Source organism: Oryza glaberrima, chromosome 1 (genome assembly GCF_000147395.1).
Source record: "Oryza glaberrima chromosome 1, OglaRS2, whole genome shotgun sequence".
In the NCBI taxonomy this organism is placed as follows: domain Eukaryota; kingdom Viridiplantae; phylum Streptophyta; class Magnoliopsida; order Poales; family Poaceae; genus Oryza; species Oryza glaberrima.
This window is the reverse complement of record NC_068326.1, coordinates 20,546,977-20,562,543: the sequence shown is the minus strand read 5'-3', so window position 1 is coordinate 20,562,543 and position 15,567 is coordinate 20,546,977. Positions and strand designations below refer to the sequence as shown.

Genomic DNA, 15,567 nt, shown 5'->3' with positions numbered 1-15,567 from the left:
CGAAGGAAGTAGTTGCTATGAAAAAGAGAGAGACAGAGAGAGAGAGAAACTTTGTAAAGAATTGTTGCAAATGGCACCAGTGCATTTATCACAAAAATTACTTTCAAACAATAAAATTTTCTCTAAATTTTCAATTCCAATTTAAATATTTTTTATAACACATTATTAATTAGTTTAATTTGAATTAAGAATAGCTTAGCTAGTTAAGTTTTTTTTATGGAACTTGTTCACTCATGTTTAAGTCCTACGATTGACATAAATACTCATATTTATTACTAATTATTTTTTTAATAGCAAACGATGTACTTATATATGAGTTAATTATTTTTTTTTAGTGATAGACGATGTACTTATATATGAGTTAATTATTTTTTTTAGTGATAGACGATGTATTTATTACTAGTGAGATGTTCGTGGTTAAGCATCTAACTGATTTTTTTGGGTGAAAGATAACGTCCCTGTTGAGAAGTTGACAATGAGGTGTATGCGGTTAAGAGTGTTTGTGTGCGTGTAAGCTTCATAGGTGCATTTGTTCTGTCTTACGTAAAAGAAAAAAGGAAAATATCTACCCTAGCTCCATCCTTCTTTTTTCTTTCTTTGATTTGATCTAATAGCTCCATCTTGGACAAAGGCACTGGAGCGACTGATTCCCGTGTGGCTTCACAGATAATGAGCCGTGTATGCATGTACCGTGTACATCGTATTGGGTATCTTTACTCTATTCGTTCCAAAATAACTCGATCTAAAATAAGATGTGATACATCCAAAGTCAACTAATGTGAACATATTTTTCGGGACAACGGAGTACGTGGCAGGGAGCGTAAATCTGGCGGCCAACTCGTAGCGGTTGGATCCAGAAATGATGGCATGTTCGGCCGAGAATGATGGCGGTGTATTCGGTGGTGGATCCTTCTTGGGCCGCCTGAGGACACAATCACCTTCTTCTCCCTGCTGCCTGCCTGCACGGCGCCACCCATGGAGCATGTGACTGCGAGCAACTCATTAAGAAGAGCCAGCTCAGGCTTGCCTCTTTTCTCTTCTTAAAAGAAGGGGCCCTAGACCTTGGATGCCAGAGACAAGCTCAAGGAGAATTATATGAGAGAGAAATGACAGCAATTAGGAATTTGGGGTGGGTCACTATGTGGGTATTTCTACTCGCTAACTCACGCTGGTTTCATTTAAACGATAGTAAATTTCAGAAGGTAGTCTTGCTCGATCAGAACCTTAAGTGAAGAACTCAATTAAAAAATAATAATCATACTCTATGTTTTAAAATTTACAAAAAATGGCACTCAACAGTAGAATGGTTGGTTTTATAAAACTTTAAGAGTATTATGGTAATGTGCCACCAATTTAATGCCTAGTTTTTTAAATAAAGTTTTGACTATAAAATACAGGTTTTTTTTCTGAAATTTACTCGTTTAATCATTAAGTAAATTATTTGTCACATATCATCTATTTTATTATAGAGCTAATTAAATAATTTAAGAAATAAGCTTAACAAATAGTATATTAAAACAAGTGATTTAAACAATAAACTGTAAGAAATTTCTTTGAAAAATATATTTTTTTGAAGGGTAGAGCAAATAATCTGGTGAATAAGTGAAAAGAGCAATGTCTTATTCTAATTGAGAAAAATCAACTAAAATAAAATTTTTAATAAATACTACGTATTTAGTTTATTTTATTAATACTACTTTCTTGGAGTGACTCATGCCCGTCACTATGGACAATTATACGGTACCTCTTAGAAGAGGCTGTTAATAATTGTGCCTCCGGCATTAAAGTTTAGGGGAAAAAAAGCAGTATCGATGTATAATTGTTTTTTTCTTAATCTGCTAATAAAGAAGCGTAAGAATCACCTGTGATCTTACTGATCTATTAGTAATTCTTAGATGCCATTCCTCTGTTTCTTTCATTTGTCCTCTGTTCCGTCGGGAGGCTTTAGTGGGCATCTGGAGCAGTGGAGCCCATGTCGGCTAGACAATGCCTTAATTTATTGAAAGTCTCGTTTGCAAGAGAACATTACTTTTGTCCGATGTCCTGGTAAAGCATACACAGCGACGAAATACAATGATACACTTTCTTTTTCCCATGATCACACAGCTGAGAATAATCGATCAGTTGCGTTACATGAATTGCATGCGTAATTACACTCATTTTCTCTTTGATGCCAAACTAGCTCACTCCAGAACAATGGCATATATGCTCGGAGTATCTTGATGCACTATGCTGCAGCCTAACTGAACCTGTGTCTAAAAGGTTTCAGACAAAGCACGTATGATTTGCAACTACTGACAATTACTCTATTTCCTCCTACCGAGTACTCCCTCCGCCCCATAATATAAGAAATTTTTGGTAAATATGATACATCCTAATACAATAAATCTGGATAGAATATGTCACAACCACCCAAAATTCCTTATATTATGGGACGGAGGGAGTAGTATCCAACTAAACATGGAAAAATTGAACCAGTAGAACCAGGAGGTTACAAAATCTGTGTTCTTGTGTGGCCGTTTAGTTAAGCCTAAAACACCAAATAGCACCTTCAACATCTCACCTGGTAGTGCTGATTGACGATGGAGCTATGCACAGATTTTCCATCCAGTCTTGTATGTACATCAGCAGCAGCACATGGAGATCAGAATCTAGCTGCCATGAGTGCCATGAGTGCAGTTTCCTCAGCGCCTTCACTACCTTAGAGCATCTCCAACAGTCTCTCCAAATCCAACTCTTCAAATGTCTATTTGGCCAACTCTCCATCTAATTTAGCAAGTCAAACACGTTGTTTACTCCAACAGTTTCTCCATTTACCCTCTCTATTCTGACTCTATAACAGTGGGACACACGTGTCAGCCTCTACAGCCCTTCTTCTTCCTCGTACTTCTCCATTTTCCCCACACCCCTCTTTATCCTCTCCGGTGGACAAGAGGGCGATGGCAACGACAGATCCACTCCTCGTCGGCCTCGTCCTCCTCGATAGTCGCCGGAGGAGGAGAGGAGGGTGACCTCAGCAGCCACGACGTAGCGGGATCCGGAGGAGGCGCGCGGCGGCGGCGGGCGGCAGTGGCCGCGCGCGGCGAGGCACCGCCCCCTCCGGTCCGCTCGCTGCACCAGCCGGCCTCTCCTCCTCATCCGCGCATCACCACCACCACCACCGGCCGGCCACCCGACGAGCCCTCCCTTCTCCTCCTCGCCTTCGCATCGGCCCGGCATGGGGTTCCGATCTACTGTTGCTCCCTAAGCAGCTGCTTCACCTCCTACTGGTGCTTGGCTAGCATAGGCGCCGCCGTTGCAGCAGGACAGGCAAGGTCGCTTGCGAGCTCCCCAAGCTCGCCGGCGGCGGGCGGAACCACCCCGCCTCGGCGATGTCGGTGATGCTCCCGCTCAACCTCTGCAACCTGACCCGTGGCGCCGACCCGGAGCCGGAGGTGATCATCCCGCTGCTGGTCTCCCATCTTGCCGGTGGCAACGAAGCGACGGCGACGGCGAGCTTCCTTCCCCGTGGTGGCGGCAGGCACGAGCGAATCGGGAGGAAGGGCGGTGCGGCAAAAGGAGGGAGGGCACGGGCAGGGATGGTGCGGCTGGTGGGGAGAGAGAGGAAAAAGTTGGTGGGCCCACGGATAGCCAGTGGCTGAGGGTGGCCAAAGGCTGGCCAAGTTTGGCTAGCTCGAGCCCATGTTTGGCCATTGCTAACTTTTGGCCAGTGGGATAGCCATTCTGTTTGAGTGTGTTTTTCTATCAAATCAGCTAAAATTTAGCTTGGAGAGTGGTATGGAGAGGCTGTTGGAGATGCTCTTATACAGCTCGTCCGCATGAAGCCACACCATCCGTGCAACCTCCTCCCATCTTGCTTGGTTCCAGGCTGAGGAAAGACTCGATCAGATCACTGTCCACAAATCCCTGGGTCACACCTACGCTCCTGCCGTCAGTACAGAATGCCCGCCACGGCGCGTGGGTAAGGTTGCCAACGCTCTTGATGTAATCAGCGAGGACAAGCTGCAGCCTCTCAAGGAACATGATGCATGTCCAGATTCAAACCCAAGGTTTGTCTTTTTTTGGGACAGAGGGAGTAATGTGGAAGAGAGGAAATAACACCGATGGCGCCACTGGCCGTGCCGAATGTTAGAATTGTATCTCGTGTATATCTCTGTTTCCCTATTTTGCCGATTCCCCTTATCTCTCTCGGTTCAGTTTTTATGAACCGGTTGAGTGGATAAGGGAGATTTCGTGCCTATATTTACTCCGCACCGATATCAATCCAATCTATTGCGTTGAGTCTATTCCGCTTTCACCGAAGATGAAGGTAGGAATCTGGTCTACTTCTGAGCCTGGATCTTGCATCACAAGGGGGCCATGATGGAATCTATTCACCAGGTCCCCCAGATGGTATTGCCCAATGACTAAAAGCCTCCCAACACGGTGCTTGAGCACGGTAAACATGTTATATCAATTGTCCGCGCCAATATAAACGTAGTCGTCGAGCATCTCAACCGCAGTCATCCAGGTTGTGTTATAGTCCCTACTGAGTTCATCTGTCTGTTAACAAGAAACACATAACTGATAACTGTACAGAACACAAAGTGGAAAAATAAATGCTTCAAATCATGAACACAGTACCTGTCCCTTGTTTGTAGGGCGTCCAATGTGGTCAGATGCATCTCTCCCCGACCTGCATATTACATACCGATTTTCCTGATTCAAATAGACAAAAGCGTTCACAAATTTGCAAGATGACTTTGCTCTGCTGTCTGGTGAGAACTTGATAGATGCCAATACCTAATATAAAGATGCAGAACCTTGTAATCATACATTCATCTACAACTAACATAGTGAAACATTTTCCCTGCCCACTAGACCAATAGATACTTAAATTAAGCAAAACCTTCTCATGGCTACTCACTCCTAATAACTTGCTAAGGTGTGCGCAATCTTTTTGCGTATTCCTGAAAATTGTTAAATTTATAACTCCTCCAAAAATATATTGATAGATTAAGTGAATGAATGCATGTTTATGATTGGTTCCAATGAATTCTTTGAGAGGCTAAAGGGGCTAGATTGGACTTTAATGTCAGTCTGGCAGTCACGTCACTATCACATGCATACTTTAAAACCATCTGAATGTTTGAATGCAGGAAAAATACCGTTGCCACGGATACATATTTTAGGTTGTGTTCGGATAGTAGGGTTGGGAACCCAATCTCCCGCACGAAAAACAGAACGGTCCATTAACGCGTGATTAATTAAGTATCAGCTAATATTTTTTAAAAAATGGATTAATTTGAATTTTTTAAACAACTTTCGTATAGAAACTTTTTTAAAAAAACGCACTGTTTAGCAGTTTGAAAAGCGTACGCGCGGAAAACGAGGGAGAGGGGTTGGGAATCTATATAAAAATAATGTGATGATGGAGAGATCAAACCTTGTAAGAAGCTTTGACTTACTCCCATCCCAGTGAAGAACACAATATCTGTATCTCTCCGTACAAATGAAAAGAGAATCTTGATTCTTGAGTTTCATTCTAGGAATGAAGAGCCTTATCTTTTCGCTTATGCTTATGCTTTTCAACTAAAATTTTAATTTTTAACTTTAAATTTAGAGTTGATTTTGGGGTTTTTTTTATTGAAATTTATTTTTCAGCTTTTACTTTTAGATTGCTAAAAACACGTATATAAAAGTTTTATTCACAAATTATTTTTCGTTTGCAAATATACCATAACGATGGGACCGGAAAACATAAGATCTTAAGATCAGTCCTACAACAATACTGTCTGAAGGCAGGGAGAATCTTTCAATTTTTTAGCTGGAGAAACAGAGTACAAACTTACACAAGGACGGAAGAGCTCAATTGTTGCAATTCTTCCATACACAGGTGCATCAAGAATAGGCTGGTAAGGAAAGAAAAGGTCTTACAGAGTTATAGTTGTAAGAATATCATGTAACCAGTTGATCTGCCAGGACAAATTCTAACTTGTCAACTAAAAGTATATCAGCATTTATCTGAACAACAGTAGCCATTATGAATAACCTTAAAAAACACCTTTTCAACAATTGATGCTAACAACAAGGCACAGTTATTTGCTGTCCATAATAATAGATAGGTTCAAACAGAAGGAACATATTCTGGTCGAGGCAAATCTGTCTGACCTGAAGACCCTGATGAGTAAGCAGATACTCCAATCTCAATACGGGTACATTTCCTGAAAGTTGTTGTACGGTCAAGCTTTAGCCCAAACAAATGAAGGATGTACATAAAATTTTGGAGAAAAATAGAAGTCAAATACACACAAAAAAACATATTAGAAAAACACAATCAATCTAAGTTTTATTAACTCACAGATGTTTTACTGCTTCACCATCATCACAGTACCACGAATTTTTTTTAAAATAAATGAGTAGGCTAACATCCACTACAACTGAATCCACAAGCCCATTTCTGATGAATGACTAGTGTGAATGACTAGTGTGCTACACGAACTGAGAATTCCAAACAACAATACATGGAGAAGGAAAAATAGAACAAATACACGGGGGAGCTCTTAAATTTCCCACAAAACCCACTGTGTCCAAATTGGGACGCAAATCGCAAGCACGCCCCATTCCAAAAAACAAAAAAAAAAGGGGGAGCACCTCCACCTCGGTGTAGTACGATCAACCTAGCACGAAAGCATCGAATCGATCATCACAGCAAACATCGACGGGGGAAATAGGGTTTAAGCGGGTAAAAAAAAAAAAAACCAACACACAGCCGCAAAGCCCTAGCGCCCGCCGCGATCCCGCGGAGGAGGAGGAGCAGGCACGTGCGGTGAATGCGTGATCGATCGAGCGAACAAGCGAGGCGAACGCTTACGAGAGGTCGAGGTGATCGGGCGCGGTGAAGTTGCCGACGCAGGAGCGGGCGACGACCGTCAGCTTGTGCGCCGTCACCACGTAGTTCCACGGCCTCATCGCCCCAACCGCCGCTGCCGCCGCCGCCGGGTCCCCCGCCATCGCCGCGCCGCCCACCGGAGGAGAGCTCAGCGACGAGAGAGGGAGCGGTTGGAACTTGGAAGCAGCGGTGGTGGTGGGTGGAGCAAAAGCAAACTGCCAGGCGGGCCGCACGGCGGGTTGTCTTGTGGTCGTCGATCTGGGCCAATGGGCCCTCTTAGATTGGGCTTTGGGCTATCTACTTGCTTTCGAGGCCGCCTCCACTCTCCGGACCAGAAACACACCTGGGCTGTTGATTTGGGCCCATGAACACACGTGAGAAGGTAACCAAGCTTGTTGATTCGAGCAAGTTCGTTTCACTCTCTGATCTCAGCCGTTCAATTACCCAACCAACGGCCAAAAAAAAAGGAGAGATTTGATAATATAATTTAATCCTCCGTAAATGGGTTTCGGTTATTTGATATTTTGGTCCACTTTCATTCACTCAGATGATTTCATATATCATCCTTATAAAAAATAATTATAGTAATTGAAAAAAGTGTTAAATTATTAAACTTCTTCCAAAAAGGTGCCCGAATAATGGCTGAGATGTCTCCACAGCTTACACTAGGAAATCCAATCCACCGTGGCATTTTCTGTGGCTCAAGCTTTGATCACCCACACGATGGGCCCAGCCCAGAGATAAGCTGCTCTCCATTGGCCACACTCCGATTCCTCTCTTCCTTCCTTAAAAAAAAAAGAAACAAAAAGAAGCGTCGAATTCTTGCTTCGCCGGAGGAAGAAGAGAAGAGAGAAGGGGAGGAGGAAGAAATGGCTGCCGTCCAAGCAGCAATCTCCACCTGCTGCTCTTCGTCTTGCCTGTCCAGGCCGCCACCGCCGTTCGCGAGGAGGCGGCGCTTCAAGGTCACGGCCATGGCTCCCCAGAAGAAGGTAACCAAGCTAGCCATGCCCCGTCTCGACTGAAATTGGAGATGTGTTCATCCATGATCCATCCATGGCGGATTAATTGGTTGGATATTGGGGGTGCAGGTGAACAGGTACGACGAGAAGTGGTCGAAGCAGTGGTTCGGGGCGGGGATATTCGCGGAGGGGAGCGAGGAGGTGGAGGTGGACGTGTTCAAGAAGCTGGAGAGGCGGAAGGTGCTGAGCACGGTGGAGAAGGCCGGGCTGCTGTCCAGGGCGGAGGAGCTCGGCGTCACGCTCTCCTCGCTCGAGGAGCTCGGCCTCCTCTCCAAGGCCGAGGACCTCGGCCTCCTCAGCCTCGTCGAGGCCGCCGCCGCCGCCTCCCCCGACGCCCTCGCCTCCGTCTCGCTCCCGCTCCTCGTCGCCGCCATCGCCGCCGTCGTCCTCGTCCCCGACGACTCCGCCGCCCTCGTCGCGCTCCAGGCCGTCCTCGCCGCCGTCCTCCTCGCCGCCGCCGCCGGCCTCTTCGTCGGCTCCGTCGTCCTCGCCGGCCTGCAGGAGTCCGACTGATCGTCGCCGCAGGGTTTGATGATCACTAGGACATGTACGTATTAATCACCGTATTTATACAGTGCTTAGTGTGTTACTAGTATCGACTGGTTCTCGAGATGAAAATTTGTTGTAAATTTCAAGGAGTTTCAGGCTGCAATGGATGATTGTGTAATTAGGAACGGGAAAAAAAGGGGGCTCCTAGGCTCCTAGCAAGCGCGTGCACTCCGCACTCCCCTCTTAAGTCTTAATTATCTCTGTTAGTTAATATACTTAACACTAATGATAGTAATTAGGAAAGATTATGGAGATTTTTTCCTAACAGATTGAAAATTTTTTTAAGTTAGATTTAAAAACTTTCGATTTAAGTTTTAAATTTTAAAGTCAAATTTTGAAAACTTTCAACTCAGATTCAAAAACTTTCAAGTCTAGATTTGAAAAAATTTGAAAACTTTCAATTTGAGATTTGAAAACTTTCAACTCGAGATCCAAAAACTTTCAAGTCCAGATTTGAAAATTTTGAAAACTTTCAAGTCGAGATTTAAAAACTTTCAAGTTCAGATTTGAAAATTTTCAACTTAAAATTTAAAAACTTTCAAACTCAAAACATGCTAAAGATTAAAAAATAAATCAGAAAAAAGTGGGAAAGAAAACAAAAAAAGGGTAGAAAAAAAGAAAAAAAAAGGCTGGGAGGAGGCGCGCGCAAATCAGCAATCGCGGAAAAAATGATTATAATGAGTTGAATGCATTTCACCAAAAGTTGCCGCCTTATTCCCGCTTTGGATTATAATGCAAATCTAGTTCAAATCTACTAGTGCTTTAGGGCTACCGACTTGTCTTATTGGCAATTAGATTTTTAAAAAGAGCTTGGTTGCAAAATTAGTAACATAGAAATCCCTAAAATCATATTCTAAATTTAAAATATGTTGCTTGGTATTATAATCCTATTATCAGCCAAGGCAAAAAAAAAAAAGAGCATCAAGTTAAAGAGTGGTGAAATTTTCAATTGTACTTGTTATTAATATTTAAATTTGACACTTAGACATGAAATAGAAAAGCATGATGATATTTGGAAGGACTCGGTTTTCAACACGTAAGGCCTGTCCGACCAACGACAAGGGCGTCTCCATGAATTTGGGGCCCTAGGTGAAATACACATTGAGGGCCTATAATTTTTTTATAAAAGCATGTCTAATATAAATAAAACATGTTTTCGTTCAATTATATAGATGCAATATGTGCTATAATGTACCATATTTTGAAATATATCATATGATAATAATAATAAAAGAGTGAAGAAGGTAATGCTGACCTCATGTAGTCATGTTCTACTAAAAGAGTGAGGAGAGGGAGGGCAGGAGCCAGGAGCTCAGCAAGCAGCTGCATACTGTAGAGCTGCTCGAAGATTAGAGTCCAGGGCCATCGCCGTTGCCGCTCGGAGTCACAAGCTGTATTGTTGCCTCGCCGGTCAACACGGTGCGGAATTAGGATCGACAATCTCGTCTCATTCTCGTAGCAGCCACGGCGCACGCAATCACGGAATTAGGATCAATGCGACGATGTTGCAGTATTGTACGCGTGGCCACCTGGGCTTGACGATTTGCCTTGCATGTTATAGTTGTGGGAAATGGACTTTGGGTCGTCATCTTCATATGGGCCCCGAAAAAACGTATGTCCTGTGCAGTCGTCTATTTGGCTCTTGACCATTGACTTGGGGCTGGTCTGACCGATGACATATGGTCGGTCAGACGGCCAGACCAGCTAACCTCGACTCCAAGTTGAATTACATTGATTCTTTGGTTTTTTTTCCTTGGAAAGGCAATTTTTTATTCTAATTAGTTTCTATCCCGAATAAGACGTAAAAAAGATCCTCTAGAACGTAAAACCAACCCCTTTATAATGGCTATGGTTGGTTCAATTAAGATACAATCTACTCCAACACAATAGCCAATTAAATTACTTTTTCAGCATTGCATCTACTTTTTATCTAGTTCTAGCCTAGTTTTCATCCATCTTCACTGGTTTGCATCGAAAGCTACCCGTCTTCACCACGAGAGTGCGAATCCTCTCTTTGTAGGTTTGTCCTGAAAACCTTCCGTTCTATCCACGAGACGTGTGTTTATCTTTCATCTAAATTGGCTCCACTAGCCGGTTTAATCTTCAAAAGCTATCTGGATTTAGAGTTTTTCAGATTAAGGTGGTTGGCAATTTGATATCATCACAAAGCATTAGGTGTTTTAAACGTGTTTGTTGGCATGAAAAAAAAGTTGTGTACTCCCTTCGTCCTAAAATATAAGCATTTTTGGATCTGGACACGGTTTCCGAGATGCTACTTTTACCAACAATATCTAATAAAAGTAAAATATCTTAAATAAAAAGAGCTGTGTCGACGTTTGATGTCGCGATTCCGGTATTTGCATAGTATGGAGATCGTTGGTACTAAGATATATGCGAGATTGTAATAAAAGAGATGGAAACGGAGATTTTTATATAGGTTCGGGCCCCTGAATTGTCAGGTAATAACCCTACTCCTGTTGGCTGAAGCCGGTCGTTGCTCTTATTCACCGTAATCACACTGGTACAATATTTGGAGTAGCCTATCTATCTGTTGTTGACTTGGTGGTCTGAAGTGCTGACTCGTAGTCGACAACAAGGTAGTCTTCCTCCTCGAATTCGTGCCCGACGAGATCAGAGACAGCGCTAGATCCCTACAGCAGGCCTCTGAAGGTACCGGATAGGGTCAGTCCAGGCATATCTCTGATGTCGATATCCGGCGACTTGTCTTGGCGCATGTTGGCTTGTATGTTGATCTTGTGTCTTGATCTATTGTTCCGTGTCCCCTCTCCTCCTAGGGGCCTTGTATTTATACCCATAGGTGTCCCCTTGTCCAAGTAGAACTAGAGAAACCAATATGGATACAATCCGAGTAGCCCTTGTCGTTTCCATGTAGAACTATATTCATCATTCCTTATGCGAAACTCCTTCTATATCTGAAGGTTGTTTCCGTATAAGACATGGGTCCTGCCGAGATTTAGTCAACTACTATTAGATATGTGGTATCCATAACCCTGATAAGTTGTATAATACAATAGTTCGTTTAATGATAAATATAGTAAACATCAAATTTACATGATTAATCTTTTTAAATTTTTTTTTCTATTAATAGTTAAAATTTAAAAAGTTTGATTTGGCATTATTCTAAAAATACTTATATATTGTGACGGAAGGAGTAGCATTTTCCTTGCATAAATGCTTCCTCAGATGGCTGGACAACTTCGCTTGTGCTTAGGTTGGCATTGATAATGGCGCAGGGTGCAACTGTCAATTAGTACCCCGTACAGAAAGTATTTTCTACAACTAGATGCCATGGCACCTAGGTATATGCATGTAATGTAAACAGTTATATAAAATTTTTATAAAATTTGATAAGATAGTCCATGATAATATAAGACACATGCAAACATGCAAGTCTAAATTCGATCGATATATGAAGAAACAAAAATAACAAATTTTATATGCACTGTGCGGGTACTATTCACTGTCTGATTTTATTATTTTTGTTTCTCTAGTCATAGATCAAATTGAGTCATGCATATTTGTGTATAAACTTGTATCATCACAAACGATGTTACTAATTTTTTTTCAATTTTCTCTGTAACTATTTGAGTCGTATACAAATGATAGGTGTCATGGTTTACTTAGGTGTAGAAAATCCTTATCCGTAACAACGTAAGCAATATTTGTCAGTAGGATTTCATCTCACTTTTGTGTCTGTCTCGCGTTATTTCTGTTGGCCAGTTGTAAATTAGTGAATCTCTCCGATGCAAGAGCGTAAAATCAGTAGAGATTACATCTTTTTAATCAGTAAATCACGTCAGTTGGCCCGGAGAGGAGGGTTAATGCTGCATTGTTTCGCTCAGCAAGTAAACAAAACCAAAGTTCACAAGTCACCTTAATTAATTAACCAGACTTAGTTTACCGTGTGCTATTGACTTGTTCCCAGCATTATCTAAGAAGAATTGACTGGCACCTCTCCTTTTCATTCGAAATGATCATCTTTTCCCCTCGTAAGTTTCTTATCACTTGTCCCCAACGGCTGAGATTGTTTGCTGTTGCTTGAATTTATAAAATTGACCGCCTAAAAATCAATGTTTACTCAGTCTGTCTCTACAAGTAAACCCCCCCTCCCCCCAATAAAACCACACACACATTGACACATATACTTTCTCTGTCCCTAGATATGTAACGCCGTTGATTTTTTTAAACACGTTTGATTGTTCGTCTTATTAAAAAAATAAGTAATTATTAATTTTTTTCCTATCATTTAATTTATTGTTAAATGTACTTTTATGTATACATATATTTTTATATATCTCATGAAAGTTTTTGAATAAGACTTACGGTGTCCATTGTTGTAGAGCCACGAGCTACGGCACCGATAGTTTTGAAGGGTTAGGACTGGGAATTGGATAGGGAAGGATGAAGGAATGACTCGACTAGTAGCGGAGGCCAGAGACGCCGCATTTGAAGATTGATGTCCAAAGCTGTTGTCTGATTGATGTCCGACCGTGTTACAACGTGGCACAACTAACAGGCGCAACCAAAGATTCATCACGACCTGAATCATCTATCATGTGTGAGGCATTTCATCATTGCATTGGTCATAAACTAGAGTTGGACAACGGCGTCGTATGTATATTATTTTTGATTTAGAAACTCGTCTTCTAAAGTAATAACTCTTATGTATGTATATTGTGCAGGTACTCATGGTGATGGTGTCCGGCCCAAGATGAAACAAAAATTAGATGACAAGCGGAAATGTAATTTAACTGAACTCTTCAATAGTATGCCAACATATATAATTAGTTGATGGACAACGATGCTCGACAGAGCCGTGTACACAAACAAAGCGGAGTCACAGTGAACTCTCAGAAAGCCATTCGAATCATCATTTTATATACCATTTAAATTTAAATCACATCAACTTATATAATCTTATGTTTTTTAAACTATTTTACACATTATTTTTTTTATTATTATCATAGTAAATTCTCATAGCAACGCGCAGGGTTTCACCTAGTATATAAATATACCCACGGTTTATTATCGGATCATTTGTTAATTTGACTTGCTTGTTGCTTCCACCAACTTTAGTTTGTGCCGGTGAACTTCCTGTAGAATTCAGTCTTACGCACTGCGATCACGTCAGATTGCTTAACATCATCTCCACCTAAAAAGTGGCGTCACCACACATAGTAGCAGACAATGGATTATTTTCTTTCTTTAGTGGAGTTGACAATGGATTTTAAACACCTATTTCTTGCCTGTTATCTAAATAATTAAAAATTTTAAAAACAATAAGATAAATTAATATGTGTTTTATCACGTCACAAATATGTAAAATTTATTTTCTTCTTAAAAAATTAACTTCTACGAATTGATAAAAAAAATGGGTGTGATAATATGCATACTAGCTTGAGCTTAATTTATTCTTTTTGTTACAACTTGTAGATGTTGAATTTGAACTTATATGTTTGTGGAACGATATATAATATATTAATCTATCTTATCAAATCTTTTTAATTATTTTATAACTATTTAAATGACATGCAAGGAAACATCTCCGTGAGAGTTTAAATCATCTCCAGTGAGTATACTCGAAAATTCTAAAATACTACGTAGTATTTTAGAACTTTCGAGTAAATTTCACAAAATACGTATGCAACTATATATATTATAAAACTACAGATTTTAGCACCAAAATTATCTTAAAACTAAAACTTAAGGCATAATATCACAAACTACAGGTTTAGTGATGAAGTCATCTATAGATTTTAGAGTTCAGATCCATAGCTACACATAGCTTGAGAATAACAAGAATTAAGCTGTTGAGCAGAAACAACTATTAGTTAAGTAATTTTGTAATTCGCGGCCATTCAACTTGTAATTTTTATAATAGTTGGTTTTCGAATATAATGGAATTGGCAGGGTTCCAAAGGTTTCACAGGGGTTTCATTGTTAATTAACTGTGGTTTTGCAGTCCTCAAGGAAAAATAGGTTCTGCAGAGCCCCAGAGCTAGTATTAAGCAAATCTCACTTTTTTTTTAAATTCTAGTTCCTCATCAAAAAGGACAATCTTGAGGCGAGATGACAAAAATATTTCCCTATTTTTAGGAAGAGATAACAAATGTCATCCCTTTAAAAATTAAAATTGTATGAACTGCTATATATTGAAACAAAAAAAAGAAGAATGATTGATAGAAAAATCAATCGATCACTCAATGGATAAATATATAATCCTTTGTTGATATCAAATTGAGATCCCTAATCAACAACAACCACACTACATATAGAGCTCAACGAATAATCACAATAACAAGCACTGTATAACACCATAGCCAGCAGAGCATGCTGGTATTGGTTCGTACTGCATCCACTGGGCTAGCTGAACATCGACACGAGCGTGAAGTGCTCATACGTACACATTTTGTGTACTTTTGATCCCTTTTAATAGTAGTATTATTTTGTTTCTATGGATCGCCTGACTAGCAAGTAACTCACGTCACATATATATACGCATCATATGCATTTATTATTATTATTATTATTATTATTAATTAGCTATTTTGCGCCGAGATCGCGGCCGTCGTCGACGACGACGAGGGCGTAGAACCCTCCGCCAGCGGTCGCCGCGCTCATCGCCCACACGAGGACGGCCCCCGCTGGCGGCATTGCGCCCGCGACGCGGCGCGTGAACGCCGCCGTGAGCGCCGCGGAGAGCAGCCAGACGGCGCGGCGCAGCCACCGGCGCCTCGCGGCCTCGGCGGGGGGCGCGCCCTCGTAGAGGCGCAGGCAGAGGAAGAGCAGCGCGAGCGCGAGCGAGGACGCGAGCACGAGCGCCACGGCCGCGGCGTCGGCGCGGCTGCGGTACACGGCGACGCCCGTGTTGACCGCGTGGAACGCCAGGGCGAGCGCTGACAGAAGCGATAGCGGCTTCATGGTGAGATGCGAGTACGTAATAAGTAGTAGTAGATCGGAGCAGCAGAAGGCCAGAAGCTAAAGAAAAGAACTTTTTACCGGCCTGGAGAAACGAGGTATATATAGAGCCCCAAGGACCCAAGACCCAAGCCAAACACGTAAACGCAGTGTACTTCAGCGAAATTACGTACTAGTCATGTAATAACT

At 41.7% G+C, this 15,567-nt stretch overlaps 2 protein-coding genes and 1 pseudogene across 2 annotated transcripts; 1 reads left to right on the top strand and 2 right to left on the bottom strand.

Moving 5' to 3' along the window:
- Positions 1 to 4,145: 4,145 nt before the first annotated feature.
- On the bottom strand, positions 4,146 to 7,067 carry LOC127760264 (DNA damage-binding protein 1-like; annotated as a pseudogene).
- A 579-nt stretch (positions 7,068 to 7,646) lies between these two features.
- On the top strand, positions 7,647 to 8,528 carry LOC127766549 (uncharacterized). The gene is made up of 2 exons (XM_052291624.1): positions 7,647 to 7,860; positions 7,960 to 8,528. Exons 1-2 carry the CDS (start codon positions 7,741 to 7,743, stop codon positions 8,401 to 8,403), a joined length of 564 nt encoding a protein of 187 aa, XP_052147584.1. The 5' UTR covers positions 7,647 to 7,740; the 3' UTR covers positions 8,404 to 8,528.
- Positions 8,529 to 14,664: 6,136 nt separating this feature from the next.
- On the bottom strand, positions 14,665 to 15,507 carry LOC127761463 (uncharacterized). The gene has a single exon (XM_052285759.1). The coding sequence runs from the start codon at positions 15,379 to 15,381 to the stop codon at positions 15,004 to 15,006; it is 378 nt and encodes a 125-aa protein (XP_052141719.1). The 5' UTR covers positions 15,382 to 15,507; the 3' UTR covers positions 14,665 to 15,003.
- Positions 15,508 to 15,567: the final 60 nt, after the last annotated feature.

Excerpts from the sequence above, each read along its gene's own strand:
- LOC127761463 (XM_052285759.1), bottom strand. The coding sequence starts at position 15,381 with ATGAAGCCGCTATCGCTTCTGTCAGCGCTCGCCCTGGCGTTCCACGCG.
- LOC127766549 (XM_052291624.1), top strand. The coding sequence starts at position 7,741 with ATGGCTGCCGTCCAAGCAGCAATCTCCACCTGCTGCTCTTCGTCTTGC. Across the intron at positions 7,861-7,959 it reads CCATGGCTCCCCAGAAGAAG|GTGAACAGGTACGACGAGAA; the intron begins GTAACCAAGCTA and ends TTGGGGGTGCAG.